At 42.6% G+C, this 27,838-nt stretch overlaps 1 protein-coding gene across 1 annotated transcript in view; it reads left to right on the top strand.

The window, feature by feature from the left end:
* Window positions 1-27,838, top strand: part of NR5A2 (nuclear receptor subfamily 5 group A member 2) — a 124,953-nt gene that overhangs the window by 14,635 nt on the left and 82,480 nt on the right. Inside the window, 3 exon segments of the mRNA XM_030844340.3 lie at window positions 432-550; window positions 2,077-2,218; window positions 4,700-5,346. Of these exon segments, the coding sequence (XP_030700200.2) occupies window positions 432-550; window positions 2,077-2,218; window positions 4,700-5,346 (908 nt within the window).

The following is a 27,838-nucleotide window of genomic DNA, read 5'->3' as shown; positions in this document are numbered from 1 at the left end:
AACTCATTCCAGTGGGAGGATAATGCCGTGTGCTCCTTTCTCTCCCTTAGGCAAAAGTGACATTTTGGAACTTAACCTCAAGGAGGTTTAAAAGAAATTCGAAGTTGTTACTTTATGCAATTCGTGTTTCTATTCTGATCTGTTGCTTTGCAGAGTTAGGGGGACTCGTGTTCAACAGTGGTCAGCTTAAGAATTTTTAACGCAAGATATTAGAATTATTTTTAAATTAAAATAATGCAAAGCGCATGCCAAAAGATGTTTTACTTCCACTGTATGAAAATAGCTCTCTGCAGTACATCTGGGTAAAACATTTTTATTTTCTATTTTACCTGGTGATGTTTGCCCACCAGTCACCAAAATAGTTTTTATTGCAAGATTAAAACCTACCTAGTAAATTAATTGGATGTGTGCATGCATTTCTCTTGTTTCAGTGTCTCAGTTTAAAATGGTGAATTACTCCTATGATGAAGATCTTGAGGAACTCTGTCCCGTTTGTGGAGATAAAGTGTCTGGGTACCATTATGGGCTCCTCACCTGTGAAAGCTGCAAGGTTTGCCTTCTACGTTGCTATCTGAGAAATATAATGCTCAAACCCAAAATAAACCATTGGATTACTTCTTAAAGCTAACTATAGGCTGTCTTTTTTGGACCCAATTAAAAATGAGAGAGGGAATGAGTGAGTCTTAGTGAGATGATTCTTAGCAATATGTGTCCAATTTAATTCAAAAGGCAAAGAGATTTATGCTGTTTAGAAAACTTTGCCAGTCTCATGGCTTTAAAATAGTTTATGGTAGGAAGGTGATAGAGCTGTAGAAAGACTTCTATTTCTAACGGTCCAAAGTATTGATTTTGCTTGACTTATATATATTTAAAGCATCGTTGTTCTTGAGAGCGAACATGACAAAGTATTTCCCCAATACATTTTAACTTCAGGGTGTTCTGTGCTACACATTCAAACATTTTTTACCCACAGACATATAAAAGTCTAAATTCCCAACTGCATGATTTCATCCTGATTTATTCCAAAAATAACCTTTAAGATTTTTTTGAAATCTATATCATAAAGAATTAGAAACCAGATCTTAAGTTTATAATAAGAGTAGTTTTCATAAATATATTATATGACCTATTTAAATGCAAGAAATTTTAATATGTAAGATGTACTGTATTATTACTAACGATGTCAACTGTACGTTAAGGATTTATCTCAGACCTTTTTTATATATTCCCAGTAAATTTGATACCCCCTATTTTTCAACATTTTTAAAAGTAGAAAACTCAGTACAATTACTTAAACCACTGCCAAGAAAATCCCTTCTTTCCTTATAACAAAGTAAGATGGTTTCACTTTGTGGCTAGTAGGACAAACAGAATATACCATCCAAGCTGTTATTATGTTACAAAGCTACAAATTTTATTTTTGATTAATTCTTGTGAGTGAAATATAAGGAAGGCATACACTCTGCTAAAATTCAGCTCTCTGCTATATATGCTTTTTTCCCTCATGAGTTTCACCTTTTTCTTTACACAGTTCCCCAACTTGAATGTATTCCCATGGAATTATGAACATTTTCCCATTTTATTCTCTAAATCCTTTTGCTTTTAACTATCTAGTGCTGACATTTGTAAAAAATCTGAGGTGTTTTGCTATTCCATTTTTCCATTGCTATTATACAGTAGTTTGCCACTGAAATTGTATCAGGCTACTTAAAAACAATGCCACTCTCTCTATAAGTGCCTTATCTGGAATATGAGGGTTAATAGGAAAACAGATTTTCTTCAAAAAATTACTGGTTCATATGTATGTATTTTTCCCTGAATGTTGAGATAAGATGGTGTGGAGCTAAAGGTCCCCAAGATTTGATGCGATTCTTGAAATACAACTTGGATGCCAGGAAAGTCTCTACCATAGCCTGGTTTGGGAGGGTTGATCTTGTTCAAATGTAAAACAAACCACAGAACCACATAAGGGCTCAAACGGTGCAATGAAAAGATTTACTGGTGATTTCCTTAAAATGAAACAATGGAAGAGACGGGTGTTAGCTTAATAATATGTCTCACTATTTTCTCTTATAGGGCTTTTTTAAGCGAACAGTCCAAAATAATAAAAGGTACACGTGTATAGAAAACCAGAACTGCCAAATTGACAAGACACAGAGAAAGCGCTGTCCTTACTGTCGATTTCAAAAATGTCTAAGTGTTGGAATGAAGCTAGAAGGTAAGTTTTTTCTAAAGACCACTGCCTGTTAAAACTCTCCAAGGACATAGGATTTAAAACAACATTGTACTTATAACATGGTAACAGTATTTTCCTAGTCTTTTAACACTATTGACAATAAGATCTTTTGATGTTTTGTCAGCAGAATGGTCCGAGTCTCATTTAAATGCTGGTGAAATTTACTAGGAAAAAAAATTCCAATACCAGAGTGTCGCCTTCTCACCTCTTTTCTTAGTTAGAGGAGCAGATGCATTTCATAGGTTAGATGAAAGGTCAGGTTAGATGAAAGCAAGACTAACATGATTCAGCTGAGAACAGGTAAAAATAATTTGCCAAAATATTTTTTAAAATCCTTTAAGTTTTCAAATCAGGATGCCCCAGTAAAAAAGTTTGATTTTAATCTTTTTAAACAGGTATGCTTGTCATAATTGTTACTATTAGTTTCATGATTCTTGAACAAGAGTTAAAGCCTTTAATTATAAAAAGATTTTCTCATGTAGAGTATCATTTTTGATTGTGTGGGAAAGCACGTTTCTTTTTTTTTTTTAAGATGATGACTGAGTCTGCAAAGTAAAAAAAATTTTTTTGAGAAGCAGGAAACATGAAAAATAATGAACCGTTACATCGGTAGCATTGGTTTGACGAAAACAAGAGAATGGTTCCTCAAAAGCCACGTTAAACTTTATGTTGAAAAAGTAGAACCTGCACTTACGATGTACAGGTTGGCAGGAAGTAATGTTTAATATATGACTTCTGTAAATAATTTGTAGTTCATGAACTATTACGGTGTGTTGCTGTTTTGCAGCCTCTGACCTACTGACTTCCCAGAGATTAAATATATTGTAAATAAAGTAATAAGAAGCGATACAGATCCCTGAGGTGTGCCAGATACAGGAGTGCATTTTATTTGATCAATGAGGCACAGACTAGCCGTGTTTGGGGCTTTTCTGTTGTGGCACTCAGACTGGATGGCAATCCTCAAAAATTTTCAGATAAGTCTGCTGAATTGCTGATAGCAATAGAAGTAGCCACTTGGGTTATCAGGGGGACTGTTAAGTCAGTGTTGCTTTTAAGAGGAGGCTGAGAAAAAGAAGTAACTGATTCTTGTTAATTTCTTCATTACCAAGCCCTGTATTATCTTCCAAACAGCAAAACAATGTGGTAGATGCTTACTATAGTATGAGACTCAGAAGATAAAATGTTAAACATTAAATGTTGTGATTGCATATGGTGTCATTTGATTGCTTTTTTTTAACAAAGGGAAAAGGTTACATTTCTTTACCTTAAAAAGTGTGTTTTCTTAACAGTAAGTCACTTGCAATGCATGCTCCTGCTTTGTTCACAGTGATATGAAACAATTAAACATTCAATAAATTATCATCCAGTTGAAAAACTCTTTATCATCTTGTGCAGTGTTCTGGATACCTAGCATTCACAATAAATTTTTAATGCTACACTAATCCTAAGATAAAAAGCTCAAAAACTTAACCTCCAGCAATTTCAACATGTCACAAGCTGTCAGAGGTTGCTGGGTCCTATCTAATTGCCACTGGCCACCATGAGCTAGGAGAGTCCCGGTAAGTAAATTACTAGACGTGGCCCCAGACGCCACATAGCATCGTGACGGTGGACCGTTTTGACAGCTTCTGAAATGAACTTGCTTTAATTATGTCCAATTCTGCTTAAATGGAAAACAATAACCCGTGGCTACCTGATGGGTGCCCGTCAAGTCCAGGTGAGGATGATTTTCCAAGAAGAGCATGTACCTAACACTTTTGCAGCAAATTAACCAAAAGACTTTGAGAGAGGAAGATGTTCTAAGGAAAAGTAGTCACAATTTAATCCAGAAGTGGCTCCTTTGATTTTTTTTTTTCCCTTTTAGCAGTTTGGGTTTCCATAAAGAGAATCACAGTGTCACTGGCATGATAGGACCTGAGCCTCTTCTTTAGCAACATGAAGCATCTCCTGTGTGTAGCAAAAATTAGGAAATCTCTGCAGTCACCAAAGGGTTAATATGTCCCTACATATCTGAAATTTTTTATTATTATTATTTTTTTTTTGCGGTACACGGGCCTCTCACTGTTGTGGCCTCTCCCGTTGCAGAGCACGGGCTCCGGATGTGCAGGCTCAGCGGCCATGGCTCACGGGCCCAGCCGCTCCGCGGCATGTGGGATCTTCCCGGACGGGGACACGAACCCATGTCCCCTGCATCGGCAGGCGGATTCTCAACCACTGCGCCACCGGGGAAGCCCCCCGAAATATTTTTTTGATGACAAACACACTTGGAGGAAAGAATTCATAAATAAAGAGGACATGGCTTTTTTTTGGAATCTTGGTGGGCTATTGTAGTGAAAACAACCACACACAGACCACTTCCGGTCCATTTTCAGCCTTTCTAACTATCTGGAGATCGGGAGAATGCTAATAATTTACATCTTATTTTTACCCTTACTTTCTTTTTTTCTTCCCCCACCCCAACAGCGGTAAGGGCGGACCGAATGCGTGGAGGGAGGAATAAGTTTGGGCCCATGTACAAGAGGGACAGGGCCCTGAAGCAGCAGAAAAAAGCCCTCATCCGAGCCAATGGACTTAAGCTAGAAGCCATGTCTCAGGTGATCCAAGCCATGCCCTCCGAGCTGAGCATCTCCTCTGCAATTCAGAACATCCATTCTGTCTCCAAAGGCCTACCTCTGAACCATGCTGCCTTGCCTCCTACAGACTACGACCGCAGTCCCTTTGTAACGTCCCCCATCAGCATGACGATGCCACCTCCCGGCAGCCTGCAAGGGTACCAGCCCTACAGCCACTTTCCCAGCCGGGCCATCAAGTCTGAGTACCCAGACCCCTACACCAGCTCCCCGGAGTCCATCATGGGCTACTCCTACATGGACAGTTACCAGACCAGCTCCCCCGCCAGCATGCCCCACCTGATCCTGGAACTGCTGAAGTGTGAGCCCGATGAGCCCCAGGTCCAGGCCAAGATCATGGCCTATTTGCAGCAGGAGCAGGCGAACCGCAGCAAACACGAGAGGCTGAGTACGTTCGGGCTCATGTGCAAGATGGCAGATCAGACCCTCTTCTCCATCGTGGAGTGGGCCCGGAGTAGCGTCTTCTTCCGGGAGCTCAAGGTACGTGCCAGCCCGCGGAGCTTAGAGCGCCCCTTCTGGGAGACCCGGCTCTGTCCCTGCTTAATAGGGTCTTGGTGCGGAAAACACGCTCTCCTTACTTTTCTTCTTTGTAAGATGATGTTTTCGACCTTGACTTCAGAAGTATTTGCAACTTAACTTTATGGGGCTTTTCTTCTCTGTAGCTCTTCATCTGGGGGCATGGCATTTCATGTCAAATAGGGGAAAGTTGGTTGGTTTGTTTTTTCTGAGGAGGAGAATGTCTCTACTTACTCCCTTTAACCTCAGATGGTTTATGGCTGAAGAACTGAAGCCAGTGTGAAACAGAACCTAGTAAACTTTTAAAAGATGACCAAGTAAAGAGCTCTGTTATAATGGTGCCAAGTTAGAAGGAAACAAGGCCAACATTTAGTTGTGTTTAGACGCTAAAGAATGCAAGTGGTACCACTGGTTAGTAGTTAGCAAGTAGGTATTTACTACCTGTTTACCTTGACATTAGGTTGGTAGAGCCTTTGTTTTCGGAGCAGATTCCAATAGGATGTTTACTGCTGTCGGCTGGGGAAAGGGCCCATGGCAAGTGCTAGCCTGCCTGGCTGGGCCTTGCTACTCATAATCAATGTCTGTCGTTGATTTTAATGGATTGGTACATTGTAAACACAGCCCTTGTTTGTCTAAGGATCTCTGTTTAACTACATAATTATTTTATTTCCTGAAACTGAAGACCGAATTAATATGGGAAAGTTATAGGGAAGTTTGGGATCTGAGAGTACCAAACTGTATTTGGTGGTCAGTGATTTCGTTCTCTGCGTTGAAAACAAAACTGAATCCTGGGTTTGATTTCTAGTCTGTCTGTCAGAAAATCAATTTCTTCCTCTTCCTGTGGCTGCTTCAGACACCTAGGACTTTGGGAGGAGATTTAAAAATCTCTGAGAGAAGGACAGTACGAAGCAGACTTTTAATTTAAAGGTTTCTGTTTAAAGTTGTGTGTGCGCGGATGGGCTGGGGAATGTGGAAGCCACGTGCAAACGGAAAACGGCGCTTTCCGTGGCCGTCTTCACCTGGCACTGTGATCTGCAACAAAAAAATTAATCTGAGTGGATCCGAGTAAGTTACTAGGCTACCCCCAGCCTGCTGTTAGGATGCTGACCGGTCCAGCCCTACCCTCTAGGGCTCTATGCCGCGCGTACAGACAGCTAATGGTGGGGATCACTCGGGGGGGGGGGGAGGGGGGCAAGCAGAATGCACTGTTAGCTGTCAGGCCAAACCCTCTGAGTGTGGAACCACCCTGGGATAGTCAGGGCGTTGTTTATCATTAAAAACCAAACCAAACCAAAGCTTCCTGGTGCTCTTAGGTTCACGACTTTGTCCCTTAAGAGAACAGGTAAGAAATTGGAAAATGAAAATGAAAATGATAATTTTACATACAGCGGAAATGTTAGGAAATGTACAAGTGGGGAAAGCGCAGCCTTCCAGGTCAGAGGAAACCAGTTTGCGTTAGATCTTTGCTACTTAGTAACTGTCTTTGTGGGCAGGTCCTCAATCTCTGAGCCTTAGTTTTCTTGTAGGTAAAGTTGTAGGTGTGGTGTTTGGGGGGCGATGGAGGGTATGATGGGAATAGCAATACGTGTATTGAGGTTTTTAGAGTAATAAATGAGACTATATGGGCAAAGCCTCTAGTCCTGGGAACCCAGCCTATATTATATACTCAATAAATCGGTGCTATTTTAAAATTGCTCCTATTGCTTTATGACAAGTGTGTGGAGGTATTACTCTTATATTCAGGAAAAAAACGTGCACTTGTACTCTGATTAGTTTGACATTGGAAAACAATATTACCACATGTGTGACAGAAAGTAAAATTGTATAATAGTCATTAACTGCTACCAGTTGAGGACCTCAGATTTGTCGGGCGGTTAGTTGGTGTAAGATGGATGCAAAGGGGAATAAGACAAAATATTTGCTCTCAGAGATTTTATGATAAAAGACAATTTCATAAATATCTATTCAAAAGAAAAGACTGTTGAAGTTTGTTTCACAAAAGCGTGGGGAAAGAAATCATGTGTATTAGTTACATGTGAAAAAAGAAAGGAAGGTTATCAAGTGAATATAGAGCCCCCCAGGTAGGACTTTAAGAGTGCTAGGAAAAAACTCTCCAAATTTCTCTTTTCTTTTCCCTGTAATTAAATTGTATGAGATTCCTTTCTAGGGCATGAGAGTTCATATTTGGCTAAAATGTAAACCCTTTTGAGAACGGGACATATTAAAGCAATATCAGTCATTTATACTGTTGTTTAAGGCATTTATCAGTCTTTCATGAGAATATGCTTTAAAGAGGGAACAGATATAAACGCTGGGGGTGACACCTGTAAGGGGTGGGAGGTGCTCCCAGGAGAAAAAGACAAACTGGACCCACTTCACCATTTGCCTTGGGCTTACACTGATTCTGTTTAAGTATTTTCCAGAGAAAGAGAAGTCGAATTTCAGAATAACTTAGGGGTCATTTAAATATGGAGCTGTGAGGTGACCATTTGCTTCAGAAGAATTCCTTTTCCTTTGTTTATAAATTTACTTTGTGGAAACCAGACCAAGGCGTTTGAAGCCAGCATGGAGACGTGTGTTGCTGTGTGTTTCTCCAGGGCAGAGGGTTTCAAACTTCTGAACTAAGACCTGCAGTAAGAAATATATTCTACCCTGAAACCTGGTGTACCAAACACATCACACACACACACACACACACACACACACGCAACGCACACACGCGTACAACTGAGCCAGAGTTCCACTAGACAGTACATGATTTTGTCCATGCCATGCACGCTGATATTTTCTGTTCTGTTCTGCTTTAGTCTAATTTATTTCATGCTTTTAAAAAATTTCTGGTCATGACCCACTAAATTGATTTCACGACCCACTAATGAGGCATGACCAGCAGTCCAAGAAACGCTGCTCCTGGAAAGGTGTCATGGACCTTCTGCTGGGCGTTGTCTACCTGCCACCACTAAGAATGACTCCTGGACAAGACCTCTCCCTCCCGGCCTGGCCTCCAAGACATCCCCGAAACCTGCAGCCCGGTCCCTGCCTACCTTCCTGCAAAACTTGTGATTTTTTTTTTTTTTTTTTAACTTGTGATTTTAAAGTATCGTGTGGGAAGATGAATGCTCCCCTTCACACATTTGTCTTTTTCTTGTTAACTTCACTGCAAATTACCCATCAAGCGATACACTTATAGGGCAGATCAGATTGCTTATACCTCTACAACCCCAAGATGAAAAGGCACATACTTGCTCCCGGAGAGTAATAGGATAATAAGGCAATTTTGCAAATGACCCCTTGCACACTCTCCCAGGACAAGTTAGACTCTCTCCGTGCATAAGAAGAGGGAATACAGATTCCATTTGTTTACTATTTAAGGGATCAGAAGGGCCAGAGGAAATTTGGTGGGTTGTTTTGTTTTTCTACTTAGTTACAAGGTGCAAAAAGAGATATTCTGGTTCCCATTCAAAATATTGGAACGGGAAAGAGGAAAGTATAACTCCCAAACACGTATCTTGAGACATAGCACATGAACAGCAAAAAAAGAAAAAAAAAAAAGCAATATACTCATAGAAAGCGTGCAATCTCAGAGCTGGATGACAAGCAGGGAAACAGATAGAGCATACATGTAAGTGAGCGGTTTCGTTTTTCTCTATACCTGTAAGGAAGGAACAATCCTGGTCTCTATCCGTAATCATGGCATGGAAAAGCTGAAATTAACACCCTGAAACTAGTAGATTTCCAAAGAGCACTTGTGTGTCCAATGATACTCCTTGCCTAGAAACCACAGATTTTCCAGATCTGGAAGAGACGGTGGGGGTCGTTTGATTCTCCCCCCTCCATTTACATACGAAGAAGCTGAGGCAGGGGGCCTGTGGCTTGTACCAGATTATACAGCTACCGAAGGGCAGAACTGGGACTGGTAGATTCAGCTTCCAAGAAGCTGTGCTTCTCCGCAGTCCTGCCCCCCACCCCCCAATGCACACACACAAAGAAGCCGTGTAACCTTTGACTCCAGAAATACACGCCTTTGCAAGTGAAGCTAAAGCAAATCTCCACGTTATCAGAAGTCCATCACTACCACCCAATTACTAAATCACCAAATAATCAGGGAGATAGATTTTCTCTGAGCCCAGACGACCCCCTGGGAGTGAGTGAGTCACTTTAGAAAGCTACTATAATTCTCGCAGGCCACTGGGGCATCATTCAGTGAAGTGCATCTACCAGCTGGCACTTCTGAGCCCTGGAGGAGTGTCCAAAGCTCTCCGAGTGCCTTTCCCTCTGCTCACAGCCCTTCTTGGGGGAGAATCGGGTGCGGCAACCACGTGCAGTTCTGCTCAGCAGGAAAATGGCTAAAGGAAGTTATGTCCCGGGTCCTGCTTGATGCTGGGTGTAACAGCAAGGGCTCCTTTTTATGTATGTTTGCAAAAATAGGAAAGAAGAGAATGTAGGATTGCAACCAGTTGATAGATGGGCCACGAATTACTGAAGTATGACGATATTTTGGGGGTAGTATCGTACATTCGCTATACCTTCAAATCCTTTTTTCTTTTTTTTGGCTGCGTTGGGTCTTCATTGCTGCACGCGGGCTTTCTCTAGTTGAGGTGAGCGGGGGCCGCTCTTCGTTGCGGAGCGCGGGCTTCTCATTGCGATGGCTTCTCTTGTTGCGGAGCACGGGCTCTAGGTGCGCGGGCTTCAGTAGTTGTGGCACGCGGGCTCTAGAGCGCAGCCTCAGTAGTTGTGGCACGCGGGCTCTAGAGCGCAGCCTCAGTAGTTGTGGCTCACGGGCTTAATTGCTCCGTAGCATGTGGGATCTTCCTGGACCAGGGATCGAACCCGTGTCCCCTGTATTGGCAGGCGGATTCTTAACCACTGCGTCACCAGGGAAGTCCCTCCCTTCAAATCTTTAAACCCCATCTGTCTTACAGTGGCCTATACTTTTGACTTTTCCTTGTGTTTTTGGAAATTAAGAGCGAATTCCAGAATCCCCCCTTCCCCCCCCCCCCCGCCCCGCCATATCATAGAAAGCACTGTCTTTGTGAGTCAAGAAGATTGTGCTTTTTTCTTTCCGTTATTTTTCTCTCATCTGCGTCTTGAGTATCTCATAAACACAAGAGCAGTGAGAAAATAATTCCCACTTTGTTGAACAACTAATGAATCTGGAGGATCTATTTGATCTTCTAATGAGACCAGATGTCTTCAGAGGATTCTGGGAATGGGTATAGAAGAACTTCCCCTCCGTGAATGATTCTGATACATGGAGGAGTAAAAAAAAAAAATTCTAAATTAATCCTGAGTGAAACACATAACTAGTGTTCCTGTGGAAAATAGGGCTCAGAGGCTCAGGGAGTTGGTGCCAAAGCAATTCAGCCGAGCCGAAGCCAGTTTTCTCGAAAGTGAGGAGACTGGGGGTGGGAGCAAGTCTTTTCTCTCTGCTCTGGTGCGGAAGCTTTTTGAGCAGAGTTTTATTTATTTATTTTTAACACCCTAGATCACTTTTCCCAAGCCTTAGTTCACTTCTCCCAACCCATGTAGGTCTGCGGTTTGAGATTTCGCTGGATTTGCCCCAATTTTTTTTTTTCTTTTTATTGGAGTACAGTTGCTTTACAATGTTGTGTTAGTTTCTGCTGTGCAACGAAGTGAATCAGCTCTATGTAAACCTATATCCCTTCCCTCTTGGACCTCGCCCCCTCCCCCCCGCCCCGCCCCGTCCCACCCATGTAGGTCATCACAGAGCACTGAGCTGAACTCCCTGTTCTATATAGCAGGTTCCCGCTAGCTATCTATTTTACACATGGTAGTGTATTTATGTCAATCCTAATCTCCCAATTCGTCCCACCCTCCCCTTCCCCCCGCCCCGTGTCCACATGTCCCTTCTCTACGTCTGCATCTCTATTCCTGCCGTGCAAATAGGTTCATCTGTACCATTTTTCTAGATTCCACATGTATGTGTTAATATACAATGTTTTTCTCTTTCTGACTTACTTCACTCTGATGACAGACTCTAGGTCCATCCACATCCCTACAAATGACCCAATTTCATTCCTTTTTATGGATTTGCCCCAATTTTAAGCCATGTTTAATGGACTTGCTTAACCCTTCTTGTGTGTGTGTGAGTGTGTGTGTGTGTGTGTGTGTGTGTGTGAGTGTGTGTGTGTTGGGGGCAGTGCGTGCATCATGTTTTCCCACATTCACCCGCCGTCCTGCTCCCCTTTGATTCCCCCTGAGCTTTGGGGTTCAGGGTCACATACCCAGAGTTATAGTTTGTCACTTTACTTACCTGTGTTTTCATTTCTTTGGATGCAAAGTAGTTCCTCCTGGAAGCAAATGATGAGCATTGAAGTGATTTCCCATCAAGAGGGGAGAAGTGTTTCTATCTGAAGGCAAATTAAAATATCTATGACCATTCAACCTACTCATCAAAAAGAGATCAGAAGAAAAGAAACGGACCCTTCGTAGGTTTACAAGGAAATGAGAAAACTGGCTTTTCTTCCACTGGGGCTGGGAAGTTTTCTTCTGCCTTTGAAGTTGGAGGGAACATTCCATGTTCTGATTCCATGACTCGGGGCTCTTCAGGCATCAGACGTCTGCCTCTGTGATGCCCTCCAGGCAGACCTGGCACAGAAGCCTCTGGGCTGGTTGATGGTGCTGAGAATGAATGTATATGATTGTAGCCTCCCTTGCTTGTACAGGCATGGGTCTTACGGCACCCATGTCGGTTACTGATGGAGAAATCCATTCTTAAGACTTTAAAGTCTTCTTGGTCACTGTCCCATCAATACCTGTTTGTGCTGTAGGTGTTGTTCTTTGGTGGAAATGGCCCCCTGACTGCGGAGACGTGGCTTCTCCACCTTCTGTGTTCCTTTTTAAAGTATTACATTTGCTTTATTTAGAGAGGATGCATCTGCAAACTGCAGACTCGGTTTAGACTCTTAACTTCTCGAAGCTTGGTTTCAGCGTAGCCAGGCGCTAGTCGTTTCCTCCCTGGGAGGCCAGGAGATTTGGTTGTAGCAATGACGATGGCTTCATACCGGGTTTGCTTGTTCACACGCCCGATATGCTTCCTGTTCCTTTTGATCTTTGACTGTGTTGGGTCTTCGTTGCCGCACGCGGGCTTTCTCTAATTGCGGCGAGCGGGGGCTACTCTTCGTTGCGGTGCAGGGGCTTCTCATTGCGGTGGCTTCTCTTGTTGCAGAGCATGGGCTCTAGGTGTGCAGGCTTCAGTAGTTGTGGCACGCGGGCTCAGTAGTTGTGGCTCGCAGGCTCTAGAGTGCAGGCTCAGTAGCTGTAGCGGACGGCCTTAGTTGCTCTGCGGCATGTGGGATCTTCACAGACCAGGGCTTGAACCTGTGTCCCCTGCACTGGCAGGTGGATTCTTAACCACTGCGCCACCAGGGAAGCCCCCTGTTAATCTATTTGTTATCTACCAGCATCGTGGGGAGCATGGGAATAGCCAGCCGTACCCAAGGAACCCGTGTTTAACTGGCTGGGCCATTGTCAGGCATCTGAAATGAACAATGAGGGTAGGAAGAAAATGGGCATCTTCCTTGCTCTGCTCAAGGTCAGGTGGTGAAGGGAAGAGAGGTCCCTTTTACTGGGTGCTCACTCTTTGCCTGCTCTAGGACTGGGTGCCTCTGGCCCTTTTCTGGTCCACTCCTTAGGGCAGCTCCGGGAAATGAGGACAGGACAAGGTCTCCTTTGGTCTTAGAGAGGGAGAGGGAAAGCCCTGGACCACTGCTGTCACATAACGTGGTCCTTCCAGAGGACACGTCCATCCCTCCCTTACGGGCCCAAAGAGACACGGAGTTAATTGATTAATAAAAGTTTGTTAACTAGGTTTTTCTTTTTTAATTTTTTAAAATTTATTTTATTCAAGTATAGTTGATTTACAATGTGTTAATTTCTGCTGTACAGCAAAGTGACTCAGTTATATATATTCACTTCCATATTCTTTTCCATTATGGTTTATCCCAGGATATTGACTATAGTTCCCTGTGCTCTACAGTAGGACCTTGTTGTTTATCCATTCTATATATAATAGTTTGCATCTGCTAACCCCAAACTCCAAATCCACCCTTCCCCCAAACCCCCTCCCCCTTGGCAACCACAAGTCTGTTCTCTATGTCTGTGAGTCTGTTTCTGTTTCATAGATAAGTTCATTTGTGTCATATTTTAGATTGCACAGATAAGTGATATCATATGGCATTTGTCTTTCTCTGTCTGATTTACTCCACTTAGTATGATAATCTCTAGGTCCATCCATGTTGCTGCAAAGGTATTATTTCATTCTTTTTTATGACTGAGTAGTATTCCACCATATATACACATATACATATGTGTGTGTGTGTATATATATATATTACATACATACACATACATACACACCACGTCTTCTTTATCCATTCATCTGTTGATGGACATTTAGGTTGTTTCCATGTCTCGGCTATTGTAAACATTGCTGCTATGAACACTGGGGTGCGTACATCCTTTTGAATTAGAGTTTTGTTTGAATATATGCCTGGGAGTGGGATTGTAGGAAACTCTATTTTTAGTTCTTTAAGGAACCTCCATACTGTTCTCCATAGTGACTGTATCAATTTACATTCCCACCAACAGTGCAGGAGGGTTCCCTTTTCTCCACACCCTCTCCAGCATTTATCATTGTAGGCTTTTTAGTGATGGCCATCCTGACCGGTGTTAGGTGTTACCTCACTGTACTTTTGCTAACTTGATTTTTTTTTTCTTTAAATTAAGGTTTTCCAATTTATTATTAGCTCACCCATTAATCTTACGGTCAATCTCTATTCTGCACAGAAAATCATTTAAAATTACATATTAGAATAAATGCTTCTAAAGACCTAATTTTTTTATTACACCTTTATTGGAGTATAATTGCTTTACAATGGTGTGTTAGTTTCTGCTTTATAACAAAGTGAATCAGTTATACATATACATACGTTCCCGTATCTCTTCCCTCTTGCGTCTCCCTCCCTCCCACCCTCCCTATCCCACCCCTCTAGGTGGTCACAAAGCACCGAGCTGATCTCCCTGTGCTATGCGGCTGCTTCCCACTAGCTATCTACCTTACGTTTGGTAGTGTATATATGTCCATGCCTCTCTCTCGCTTTGTCACAGCTCACCCTTCCCCCTCCCCATATCCTCAAGTCCGTTCTCCAGTAGGTCAGTGTCTTTATTCCTGTCTTACCCCTAGGTTCTTCATGACATTTTTTTTTCTTAAATTCCATATATATGTGTTAGCATACGGTATTTGCCACCTCCTAGAGAAGTGGAAATAAAAACAAAAATAAACAAATGGGACCTAATGAAACTTCAAAGCTTTTGCACAGCAAAGGAAACCATAAGCAAGACCAAAAGACAACCCTCAGAATGGGAGAAAATATTTGCAAATGAAGCAACTGACAAAGGATTAATCTCCAAAATTTATAAGTCTCTCATGCAGCTCAATTAAAAAAAAAAAGCTAACTTGGTTTTTAAACAACCAAGTTTTTTAGTCAAATAATCTGTTAGTACCAGCAAAATTAACCGAGGCACTTGAATCGGTTGGGGGATGGGTGGGGATCTGGAATGAGAAAGATGGAGAAAGAGACAAAGACGTGGGGAAAAAACACCTCAGCAGGTAACCTGCCCCGGAGGTTGGAGCTCCATTAATAGGCGAGGGTTTAGGGAAGACTCAAGGTTAACAGAAAATACTTCCATTTTTCCTCGACTGCAGAGTTTGGATAATAGGTGAGAATAATACCTGCCATTTATTGTTTTTACTGTGAGTCAGACCGTTGTTAAGTGCTTTACCAGTACTGTATCTCACTTAATACTAATTAATCCCTGGGCAACGGGCATGTTTGCTCCCAGTGTACAGAGTAGGCTACCAAGACCTAAAGATTTTCACCGATTTGCCCCAAGTCCCATGGCTAATAAGTGGTAACAATGTCATCGAAACAAAAAATGTATATGGCGGTCTTTTGTAAACTATGCCCATCTCAGTACCGCTTTACAATAGGTCTTAAAGGACCTCTATGACTCTTAAACTACAGAGAGCAGTTTCTTAAATTGGCCCAAGAACATGTAAATTCTTTCTTTCTTTTTTTAATTGGAGGGCCACCTTGTAGGGCTGGAATCCGGAACCGTTTGCATTGGAGAAGATGAGTTTGCCATTGGTGGCAGACTCTGGAGCTTCTAAACCTTCATCCGTAAAAGGGGCCGTAACTGGGGGGGGCCGCAGAACCAGGCCATTGGGTGCAGCAGGGGTGTGGTCTTCTCGACTTGGGGACACTGGGCAGGCTGTCCCCGCCGCCCCACCGCCAGTGCCCAGCACCGCTTCCTACCGCGTGATCAGTAGAGGCAGGTGCATCAGTCTGTCTGCTTAGAAGCAGGTACACACTTGTTTGCTGAGAACAACGAGGGTCCCTGCTCACTCCAAGACCTGCGTCTGCCCAGCAGGGCACACGAACTGCTCACAGATCTTACAGAAAGTCCGAGACGTTCATTCCTCAGTGTGGGGGAGGGAGAGCTCCCTGAGTCCCTGAGCCCCAGGACCCTGTCTGCCCACGGTGTCTGCTGTTATACAGAGTCAGGTTGTGGGTGACAAAGCCGAAAACATGACTCGTGTGTGACACTCCTTAACACAATTTGAAGGACTTTGCCCTCTGAACCTGTGAGGTAAAACAGGTCTTCCTATTTTCCAGGGTAAGTGAAGGATGACTGTACTCCTACTTATTCTTCGACGACTTGGGAAGTCGATCATACAAGTCTTTGAGGGCTCCACATCCATTTGCAGAATGGCTGCATGGAAATTGGGCATTTGTGCTATTGTTCACGTTAAAGACATTAATGTCTAACCCAAGAATATCACCCACACTCGAGAACAGAGACGTACACGGCATCACCTCTGCCAGCAGCTGGGTCTTTCTTAAATGACTGATGCTTAAAACCTAATTCTCTCTGCACTTGTGCCTTTTCCGTGCACCAGGCGAAGCTCAGGCCGCCTGTTCATGGGTCCCCAGCCAGCTTCTCTGGAGACAATCGGACCTTCTGTATCGTTTTCCTGATTTTCTCCATTTTCCTTCACCTCCATCTCTCCTTTTCAATCTGCCCAGACTCCCTTTCTCTTCTCACTCACATGGCTTCTCCTCCTTCCCTCGGGATGCCTCAGCTTCCTAGAGGCACCTGCAGGCATTGCTTTGTACAGCATCGTGGTCCCTGGGACCCCTGTCCTCGGCTGCATCTGCGTTTTCCCTGCAGGTGGAATGTGGTGGACCAGGAGAGCACCCGAGCCCCGTAGGTCTGAGGATGGGAAACAGTTGAGTACACAGACCCTAGGAGTGGGCTGCACTCAAGGACGTTCCACGTAGATGGAACGTCTATGTGGCCCTGTCTCTGGGTGAGGGGACCCCACGCAGCGGGGTCTTCTGTTGGGGGTACCCTGTAACGCCCGTGCAAAGACAGCTTCGAAATTCTCCTTGTTTCTCAGCAGCGGTGCGTGGCAAGGCCCCGCTACCTATGTACGTTGTGTAGCGACATCTCCACACAGTCCCACAAAGGTGCCAAGGCGTCCCTCCCTTTGAACTTCCTCCCTGGAAATCATTTTCAAATGCCATGTTTCCAACCTCCCAGGACCAAGTGTGTGAGTTCTTCACGTACAGCGTCCTCTGAAGGGACAGCCAAACACTTGGAGGTGAAATTGCACAGATCTGAAGTGCGCAGGACCTCTGGGCCGTGCTGCTGTTCATTTCTCTCCAGAAACTGAAAGAACACCACGTTAGCTCGAATATTTAGAAGTGTCACCAGGATTACACAACATTTAGGATTAACTTTACAACCAACCTTGATCCGACTTCTAATTCTGTAAGAATGCTTTTTCTTTACATGACAAGTGGACTCATTGGCCAATAGGTCTAAAGTCTGTCTTTTATTGCACAATAAGAGCGTTGCAAAGGCAGACGGTAACCCCAGGTGGGTGCCTCTTGTCTTTCATTTGGGGAGCGCGGAGATAGCTGGCCTTTCATCCAGTGGCTCACAGAGTTGAGTTTTGAAGTCTACGGCGGGACCGCCTCCGGTGAATTGACTGTCACATTTCTAAGTACCCTGTTTACAGAATACTTTACCTGTGAGAGCAGGATAATTATTTCATTTAAATTAAAAACATATTTTTTAGGGGGGGGTGAAACACAGAAGGTACCAGATCCGTGTTGAATGGATACACCCAAGTTGTGGAGGAGGACGGGTTGGGAGGGATGGGGGTAAGGCAGCAGAGATAACATTCTGTCTTCACTTTGAAGCGACGTCAAATTGCTAATTGGTAATCGGAAGATTCTCAGGATTTCAATGTCTTCTTAAGCAGTGTTCCTGACGTGATTGATACAGACACACTCACATTCATTTGGTAAAAAATAATTCCACTCACATATAGGTTTTGGGTCCCACGTGGATAGGTTTTGGGTCCCACGTGGTTCCCCCGGGCAGATCTTGTGTGTATATATCACAGAGTTTTGAGTACATATCCTGTTTTCAGATGTGTTCCCTGAAATGTTGGCTCATTCTAAGACCTGTTTTATTTTGACCACTGTATCTTGCCTCGTCTAACATCACCACAAATCCTCCTTTACCACACACATCCCAGCAGCATGGTTGTGCTTTTTGGATCTGTAGTCGTGATGGATAAGAGGCTTGGCTTATTGCCTAATTAAAAAAAAAAAGAAACCTACTAAATATTACATTTCCCCTTGTAAAATAATGATATAGATTAGTGTTTGTGCAGAAGTGTTGGCAACAGAATTCTTCAAAAGTTTTCCTTCGAGTGATGAAAGCTGTTATATTATTTTGACTAGCTAATCAAATATAATTGGGGAGCTTGAAGTACCTTACATTTTCCTTGTACAGTTATCAAAGCGGGAAATGTAACTCGTGGAGCTGATGAAAGGCATCTCTCTTCAATTATGAACCTTACAGAGGGAAGAAAGAACAGTTCTGTTGCTAAAAACTCAGAGCTTGAAATGCCCCTTAATGTTAATTGCTGTATTAGCTAGTTAACACATTATTATACATTTTAATTGATTCTTGCTCCAGTTTTGGAGAAAAAAAAAACTCTGGATCTGTGCGGCAAGTAAATTAAGGAGGGAAGATGCTTGGGGACAGTAGTATTACTGTTTATATTAGGTTTAAATCATGCCAGATATTTGCAGTACAAACGGTAGCCCTCACTTTTGTGGGGTCTAACTTGCTTTAAAAGCATTAATAGTTTGCACTCATGTATTGGGGTTTGTGGTTATGAATGTTTTCAAAGGAGTTTTATTTGACCATTGAGAATTCCTTTTATGGTTTTATCAATGACATGTCACAATCTTGAAAACATAACTTCATTCCAGTCATGTACTCGGATGGGTCCAGCTGAGGGTTGGCTTTTGAAAAGAATCAAAACATAGTACACCTGCATTTCACTCACCAGGATGTAGCATTTTTTTTTCTTTAGGGTTGAATCCCACTCTCAAGCTACCTGTAAAACACTTCTGGCATAAATGATGAGTTGTGACCTAGGATCAGGACAGATTTCAGCTTTTATTCATTTATGAATTCACTTGTTCACCCCCTCGTTCATCAAACCTGTAATGAGTTCCTACTGTGTGTCGGTCCCCTTGCTACATTATGGCAGACGAGACAAGTGGGCCTGGCCGGACACAAGTTACATCCTCCTGGGCACTTTTCTCAATTAAAGTCAATGCAGCACCAAACACCACAGCCAACCCTGACTCTGAGAGCTTGTGCAGCTGACTGTGCTTCCACTGATGTGTGAAATGTACTGGAACTGGAAAAGACGATTGACTTCTCATAGACAGCAAGCCGACCTCTGAGAAACATGGCAGTAGTCCAAAAATGACGAAAACTGAGAGATTGAGGTGTGTCCAGAAAGTAGGGTAAGCTCTTGGGGGGCGCCTACCCAGCCTGGGGCAGGGGAGGGAGAAGTCTTGGAGGATGAGTGGGAGACGCCAACCAGATGAGCAGCTGGAAGTGAGGGGAGTCAGGGAGGCGTCCCCAGCAGAGAACGGCTGGTGCAAAAACGTAAGGCCTGTGCACTGTACTTTGGGGACCAGTGCATAATTCCTGCGGTGGGAAGGTAAGCATGTACATGGGAGGTGGCTGGACAGGGGACCAAGGTCACTCACGTGGGCTCTTAAGTAAGGATTTTATTCAAGGCAAAGGGAAGCTACCATGGGAAGTTGAGAAGGGGTGACCCAGAGGGATTGGAAATGTACCACAGGGACTGTTGGACATATATGCCTACTGTTTCCTTTTTTGTTTTGTTTATTTATTTATTTATTTTTGGCTGCGCTGGGTCTTCGTTGCTGCGCATGGGCTTTCTCTAGTTGTGGTGCACAGGCTTTTCACTGCGGTGTCTTCTCTTCTTGCGGAGCACCGGCTCTAGGTGCGCGGGCTTCAGTAGTTGTGGCACACGGGCTCAGTAGTTGTGGCTCGCGGGCTCTAGAGCGCAGGCTCAGTAGGTGTGACGCTCGGGCTTAGTTGCTCCGCGGCATGTGGGATCTTCTGGGACCAGGGATCAAACCCATGTCCCCTGCATTGGCAGGCGGATTCTTAACCACTGCGCCACCAGGGAAGCCCTGTTTCCTTTTTTGAGTTCAGCTTTGGTGTGGTTTTCCCTCGTTTCCCAGCATTTAGCTGAAATACATTCCAATGATTTCTTTTTGTGTATCACTTAAAACCTTGTTGTTGTTGTAAAGAAGGCATATAGTTGATCTCTTTTCTGTATAGTTTACTTCTGCTATTCTTTCCAATAGACCTTTTCGTTCTAGGTGAATTCCAGTTAATTGGTGACATGGATATATTTGAGGTCTTGGTCTTTGTTTCATGTTTAATTTAAACAGATGTGACATTTGAAAATTTCTTCAGTATAACTTGTGTTTTGACCAGAAGGGTTTTTCTTTCTAACCTTACACTTATCTATTGCTGTTTATTTCATAGTCATGGATTTAGTGGCACCAAATCAGTTTATATTCGCGTTATTGGGGGGAGGGTGCTATCTAGCCCGGGGGATCTAGAGCTATCACATACCAGCTTTTCAAATTATTTGTTCGAATCATTCGTTCATTTATTCATTCAATACATGTTAATTAAATACCCACTAAGTGCCAAGCCCTCCTCTAAACCAGAGGATGCTGTTGTGAACAAGACCAGCTGGGTACCGTTTTTATGGACACTCGCTTTGTAGTGGGAGGGAAGCAGATGATAAACTGACAAGAAAGATCCTGTGAACAGTTAGAATAAATGAGTGAGGAGTGTAGATAGGAAGAGAGGGAGCAGTTAGAGGGCTGCAGAGAAGACAGACGTGAAGGGCGGACGCTTGAACTGAAACCTAAACAGCAGGAAAGAACCAGCCTTGCTAAATCTGGAGATGTAGCCGTCCAGGCACAGGAACAGCAAGTGCAAAAGCCCTGAGGTGGAAACCAGCTTGGTATTTTCGAGAAACATGAGGAAGGCCAAAGTGCGTAAGTCAAAGAGTTGGCAACGTGCAGCCCACGGAGGGCTTGGATTTTCTCCTGTTTGGGATAGGAGCTCTTAGGATTTTAGGCAATGGAGTGTCTTCATCGAGTTTCATTATAGGAAATGTTGCTCTGGCTGTAGGTGGGAAATGGGTCAGGAGGAAGCAAGAAAGGGCGTAGGAGATTCAGCAGCCCAGCGGCTTAGACAGGGCATGACGGTGGGAATGGGGAGAAGTGGATGGACTCAGGACACAGGTTGAGGTAAAGCCGACACAATTTTGCTCAAAGGGGCTTTGGGAGAAAAAGATGAGACAAGCACAACTTGGGTTTTCGGCTTGAGCCGCTGAGAGCCGTTTGTTGAGAAGGAAGGGGAACCAGCATCTCTGGGAGCAGGGGCTGCCAACTTCCTAAAATGCTCCTGGGACAGATAGACGCAGAGGCCAGGGCTGGTCCTTAGATGCCTGCTTTGGGAACCACGGATTATTCTGGAGAACACAACTAAACCACCCCGTGCAGATAAGAGTCCAAGCTCTTCTTAGAGGCCAGGATTCTCCACACTCGCCTGCAGTCTACTTCAGAGTTTAGCAGCAGTCCGTATGCTCTTTGATTTGCAACTTAAACCCTTCCTTCTGCAGAAGTGTCACCCCCTCTGTCATAAAGTCAAGACAGGAGGGTACCCTTGGCTTGATTCTAACCTGTTACTGAGTTACAGCTTGTTGAGTTGCAGCTCCGTGAAAACCTACAGATATTGTCATTAAGGGATTCAAACTGATTTCAGTAATCAAGACACAGGAGTCTGGTTAAGACTGGACCCCTCTGCCGACACAAACTGACCAGGATGCAAATTCAGTCGGAGTGGCACCTCAGGGAAATTAGTGGCTGAGGACGTTCACTGCTTGATCCCACGTGACTTTCCCCTTCCAAGAACGTAAACCAGATTTGGACCATCGAACCTCTAAAAGGATTTTTCTTACTTCAATATGGATTCTCTAGAATTTGACCCCAAAGTTTGAGTCACCACCTTGACATGGACCCAGTTTGTTTTCCTCCACAGTCCTTTTTATGAGGAGAAAATTGCTAGTTATTTTAAACATTCTTTCTAAACTTTATCTCCAATCCTTTCATTATCTTTGTTGCTTTTCTAACAGCTTTCACTTTCTTTTCTGTAGTAGAAATCAGAGATAATCTAAGCTATAGTCTTTCCAAAGCTTCTCTCACCCCAGCGCAGAGCAGTGGTTGGTGTTTGGACAAATCCAGGGATTTTCCTACAAAATTATAGATGGGCATGAATATGCCAGACATACCAGAATCAATAACCCTGCCAGCAGCAATGAGTGTTTTATCAACTCCGAAAGGACTTTGTTTCCCACTGTTGAGCACCTTACTTAATTTACTTCTAGGCACTGAAAAAACCCTGATACTATTTTGTCCAGTATCTTTGCAGTTGAAACACCTTCTTACCCACTCACTTATTAGCCCAAGTCAGTGGTCACTTGCAACACAGACTGACCTCAGCTTTGTGGACCCTGAAACTTAAACAATTTAGGAAGCACTCGATGAAAACAAAAACAAAAATATCTTCTCTTTTGCACATTTTACAAACTTTAGTCCTTGTGCATAGAATTGCTTGGAATCCCTCAAGAGCCTGGAGAGCGCTCATACATGGGAAGGTTCCTGAAGCTTAAGCTCCTTCGTTTCAGGTGTAAGTGCCTCTGATTTGCTGTCTGCTAAGGAATTTCTTGCATAGGTTATCACTGGGGCTAGGAGGAAGGTGGGGATAAAGAATCTGCATGGTGGTCCAATAGGATTTAAGTGTAGACCACCCAGATTGAATAACACAGATATGAAGCCCAGACACCTTCACCGAGTTTTCTTTCTAAAAATAATTCCTCATTGGTCATGGGACAAGAGATAGTCCTGCCTGTAGACTGAAGACATAACTACAGCATCGTTAGATGCTCTCTGGGTGGTCCACCTTCTCCTCGCCTCGGCTCACTGACTGGCCGCTGTGACACCTCATCCTATCCGACCCCACTCTCCTTGCCCTAAGAAATGTCTCATACACGTATCCAACCAGTTTATGCAGAAAGTGCTGTTAAGTTCTATTTCAGTTTTGATGAAGGATTCATAGAGAATTCAGACTCTCCGATAACAGTAGTACTTCGTGTACATGCAGGTGCCACAGTGATCTCATGAGAAACGTTAGGGGTTTCCCATGGTGCGATGAAAGAGGATATAAAGGTTGGGGGCTCCTCAGATTGGAAAATTTCAGTTTTTTCCTTCCTCTTAGAATCACATTGTAAACTATTACGTGATCATACATTTCCTGTTTGATTTTATTTACCCAGTCTTGACTTACACATCTGAGTAAAAAGACCAGAACTCTGAAGGGATTCGTTAGAAAGAACATTGGAAAATAGAGTCTCTGTCTGGGTCTCAGTACTGTGCATGCATCCACGAGTGGTTACCTCTAAGCTGGACTTGTCGGCTTTCAAATGGGACCTTGCAGAATGTTTTGATGAAGAGTTTAGTCTCGAGAGCTCAACATTCAAAATAAAGTTTAAAGGTTTTGAGAGGTTTTTAAAAAGTGAATTTTACTCGCTTCTAGTATGGCTAAAAACATGAACTGAATTTCTCAAGTGTTTTTCATTTGTGAGGTGGTATGACTATATAAAGTGTGCAGAAGAACTTAAGTTTCTTGCCCAAACAAAAATAAATAAATGAGGTGGTAGATGTGTTAATTAACTAGATGGGGGGAATCCTTTCAAAATGTAGCAGGGAGGGATAAACTGGGACATTGGGACTGACATACACACACTACTATATATAAAATAGGTAACTAATAAGGACCTACTGTATAGCACAGGGAACTCTACTCGATACTCTGTAGTGACTTATATGGGAAAAGAATCTAAAAAAGAGTGGATGTGTGTATGTGTATAACTGATTCACTTTGCTGTACAGCAGAAATTAACACAGCATTGTAAATCAACTATACTCAATAAAATTTTTTTTAAAAGTAGATGTATAATCAAATCATCACAATGTACACTTTAAATATCTTACAATTTCATATGTCAACTAAATACATCAATAAAACTGAAATAAATTCATTTATTTATTGTACAGGGGACCAAAGGAGTATGTATTCGTTGAATGGACGGGTAACAGGGTCCCTTTGTGCATTAACTATGGACTTTTGAGGAGTAGTTAAGGTAGAGAAGAAAGACAGTCTAGCAAATTCTGTGAGCCAAGTCATATTTTGGAGCGTCTTGTGGTTTTTATTTCTAAATAAACTACAAGTCAAGAATCTCCTTTAAATAAAATAGTCAGAGGTTTCATGGACTGTTCCTGCATAATAACGTTTAATAGAAAATCTCTTCTAAAAATGGAATGTATCAATGAATCTGGATTAGAGCTGATTCAGGTTGCTGACTCTTCGTGGGAGCATACCCTACCTCGTGACGTATAAACATGAGTCGTGGCAACGGTCATTAATTGAGAGAATTCTGGAAGAATTTGTAGGGCAGAGGAGAAACGCGTTGACATCCTTTGGAACAAAAGAGTGAAAATGAATTTATTTTTTAAAATTTTTATTGGAGTATAGTTCATTTACAATGTTGTGTTAGTTTATGCTGTACATCAAAGGGAATCAGTTATACATATACCTATATCCACTCTTTTTAAGATTCTTTTCCCATATAAGCCATTACAGAGTATTGAGTAGAGTCCCCTGTGCTATACAGTAGGTCCTTATTAAAAGGAATTTATCTTTTGAAATGAGAACAGACTACCCACTTTTCCAGATTCCTGTCCTTTTATGAGATTTTTTTTTTTTTGAGCCATTTTATTCTTTGGTTAGGAATTATTTACCCAGATGACTACCTAGTGAGAAATTAGAGACCAGTCACATTATATATAGAGCCATTTAGATTAACGTTCTTTGATTTCTAAATCAAATGTGCCACACAGAACACGCTTTTACAGTGTTATATCCACAAAATAGTGGCTACATCACGGTGCTTATATCCACAAAATAGTATTTCACATGCTTTTGCAGTAGGTTTTTCCACAGCTTTGAGCCCTGACCCGCTTCACTTCAGGAGGAAGGAAAAACCCCACTAAATCAATGATTAGCTTAGATCTGAAAACACTTTGCTGCAAAGGTGTAATATCTTTACAAAGGTTTCTGAGGTAAGGAGTATTTGTTTAGCTTTAACTTTATCAAAATAGAACACTAGGTAAAAACACATTGAAAGGGCACTTGAAACAGCAGAGCTGCCCCAAATCTATTCCGTTCCATTTGAGGGTCGGGCAAATCCAGTTGTTAAATTATCTCATGTTGAGAATTGGTTAAATAAATGTTTATTAATTGCTCCCACTTTTCCTGACTCTTAGTTCAATCAGTTTTAGAGCAGAGAAGTAAAATATATATATATATTAAAAGAGAGCTTATCCTCTACTTAACTGCTGATTATTTCTCTAAATAGACTATCTTCTTTTTTTCTTGTAATTTTTTTTTTTTTTTTTTGCTGTACGGGGGCCTCTCACTGCTACGTCCTCTCCCGTTGCGGAGCACAGGCTCCGGACGCGCAGGCTCAGCGGCCATGGCTCACGGGCCCAGCCGCTCCGCGGCATGTGGGATCTTCCTGGACCGGGGCACGAACCCGTGTCCCCTGCCTCGGCAGGCGGAATCTCAACCACTGCGCCACCAGGGAAGCCCTTTCTTGTAATACTAGTTCACTTATTTATTGTATGAAAGATTCATTAAATTCTATAGTGCTTTACAGTTTTCAGAAGCTTCACACACATGATTTCATATAATCGCAGAATAACCCTCTTCACCCCTATATTGCCCCACCCCCCCATCAAACCGGTAACCACTAGTTTGTTCTCTGTATCTGTGAGTCTGCTTCTTTTTTGTTTTATTCACTAGTTTGTCATATTTTTCAGACTCCATATATAAGTGATATCATACAGTGTTTGTTTATTTTTCTCTGACTTATCTCACTTAGTGTAATGCCCTCCAAGTCCATCCATGTTGCTGCAAATGGCAAAATTTCATTCTTTTTTATGGCTGAGCAATATTCCATTGTATATGTGTACCACATCTTCTTTATCCATTATCTGTTGATGAGCACTTAGGTTGTTTTTGTGCCTTGGCTGTTGTAAATAATGCTGCTATGAACATTGGGGTGCATGTATCTTTTCAGATTAGTTGGGTTTTTTTTTCGGATGTATATCCAGGAGTGGAAATTCTGGGTCATATGGTAGTTCTATATTTAGTTTTTGAGAAATAGACTATTTTCAATTTAAAAAAATACACTTGTCTCCATTCTAGTGGATTTAAAGCTGTGATGCAAAGCAGAGCTGATATTCAGGAAGACCGCAGGGGCCGGTACACCTGGGTTACTCAGCATCTCACTCCTCCCAGACAGAGCCAATCATAATATTTAGCAGATATTTTTTTCTGCAGGTCTTAAAAGTTGATCAATTTAAAAACGGATGTACACAGGCTATCTTGCATTTGATTTTGTGATTAAAACAGTCTGTGTTGTGTTATGAAGGAATCCAGGGACGTGGGACGCTGCTTCAGGTCGACAGAATGTGCTTGTCTCTTGTCTGATATGAGGGAGAAATTGATTTCTCTTTGCTATGACTGTCTTCACAAGGAAATACTTGTAAACAGATAGGCTCTAACTCATCCAAAATCAAGGTAATAGATGGGAAAAGAATTTGAAAAAGAATAGATACATGTATGTGTATAACTGAATCACTTTGCTGTACACCTGAAACTAACACAACATTGTTAATCGAACTATGCTCCAATATAAAATAAAATTTAAAAAAAATCAAGGTAAAGAAACAGCAGAAGTAAATCTCGCAAAATTGATCTTCCTGATTTTAGATACTTCTTATACCAGAATACCCATTAGCTACAAAGGGAATCCCTAGGTGGGACCATTTACAGAGACTGTATTCGAGCAAGCAGTTTGGGGGGCAAGGGCAGGGAGAAAATGAGGCTTTTTTGTGGGGGCTGTGTTGGGTCTTCCTTGCTGCGCCTGCGCGCAGGCTTTCTCTAGTTGTGGTTAGCGGGGGCTACTCTTCGTTGCGCTGTGCGGGCTTCTCACTGCAGTGGCTTCTCTTGTTGCAGAGCATGGGCTCTAGGCGCGCAGGCTTCAGTTAGTTGTAGCGCATGGGCTCAGTAGTTGTGGCTCGCAGGCTCTAGAGCACAGGGTCAGTAGTTGTGGCGCACGGGCTTAGCTGCCCCGCGGCATGTGGGATCTTCCCGGACCAGGGTTCGAACCCGTGTCCCCTGCATTGGCAGGTGGATTCTTAACCACTGTGCCACCAGGGAAGTCCCAAGGCATTTTTTAATATTATATTTTTAACCATATTATATAGCCGTCAGATATGTTTTTAAATGATAGTCTGTTGATTAACAAACTCCTTGTGGGTTAGTTATAATAGCAACTCTGCTTCAATATCAAAAGACAAAATTTGAGTGACTTGAGGATACATGTGCTGCCACCTAAAGTGAGATTCTTTTAATCAAAACATCTAAAGGTCAAATAATAATAATTCATATAAAATTTGGAAAGAACACACAGTTGTATACCCCTCCCACACCCCACCATTGAAATCTGTTTTTAGTTAATAGGAAATGGGAGTAAAATATTTTATTGAGTCTAAATATAGACTTTCATATATTAAAAGAAATGCTATTTACAGGTGATTTGTTACTAAATAAAATCTTGGAGGGACACTTCTAATTACCAGAATGGTAAGGTAACAATAAACACGGGAAATATAAATGAATAAAGTGTTCACAGACTCACACTGCTATAAATAACCCCCCAAGTCTGCTACTATTATTAGCATGGATGAACAAAAGAAGAATCCAGAAATAGAAAGGGGAAGAGCTTCTCCGAGAGCCTTGTATTCCATGGCAT

The sequence above is a fragment of the Globicephala melas genome, chromosome 1 (genome assembly GCF_963455315.2).
Source record: "Globicephala melas chromosome 1, mGloMel1.2, whole genome shotgun sequence".
Taxonomy (NCBI): domain Eukaryota; kingdom Metazoa; phylum Chordata; class Mammalia; order Artiodactyla; family Delphinidae; genus Globicephala; species Globicephala melas.
This window is presented reverse-complemented; position numbering and strand designations above follow the sequence as displayed.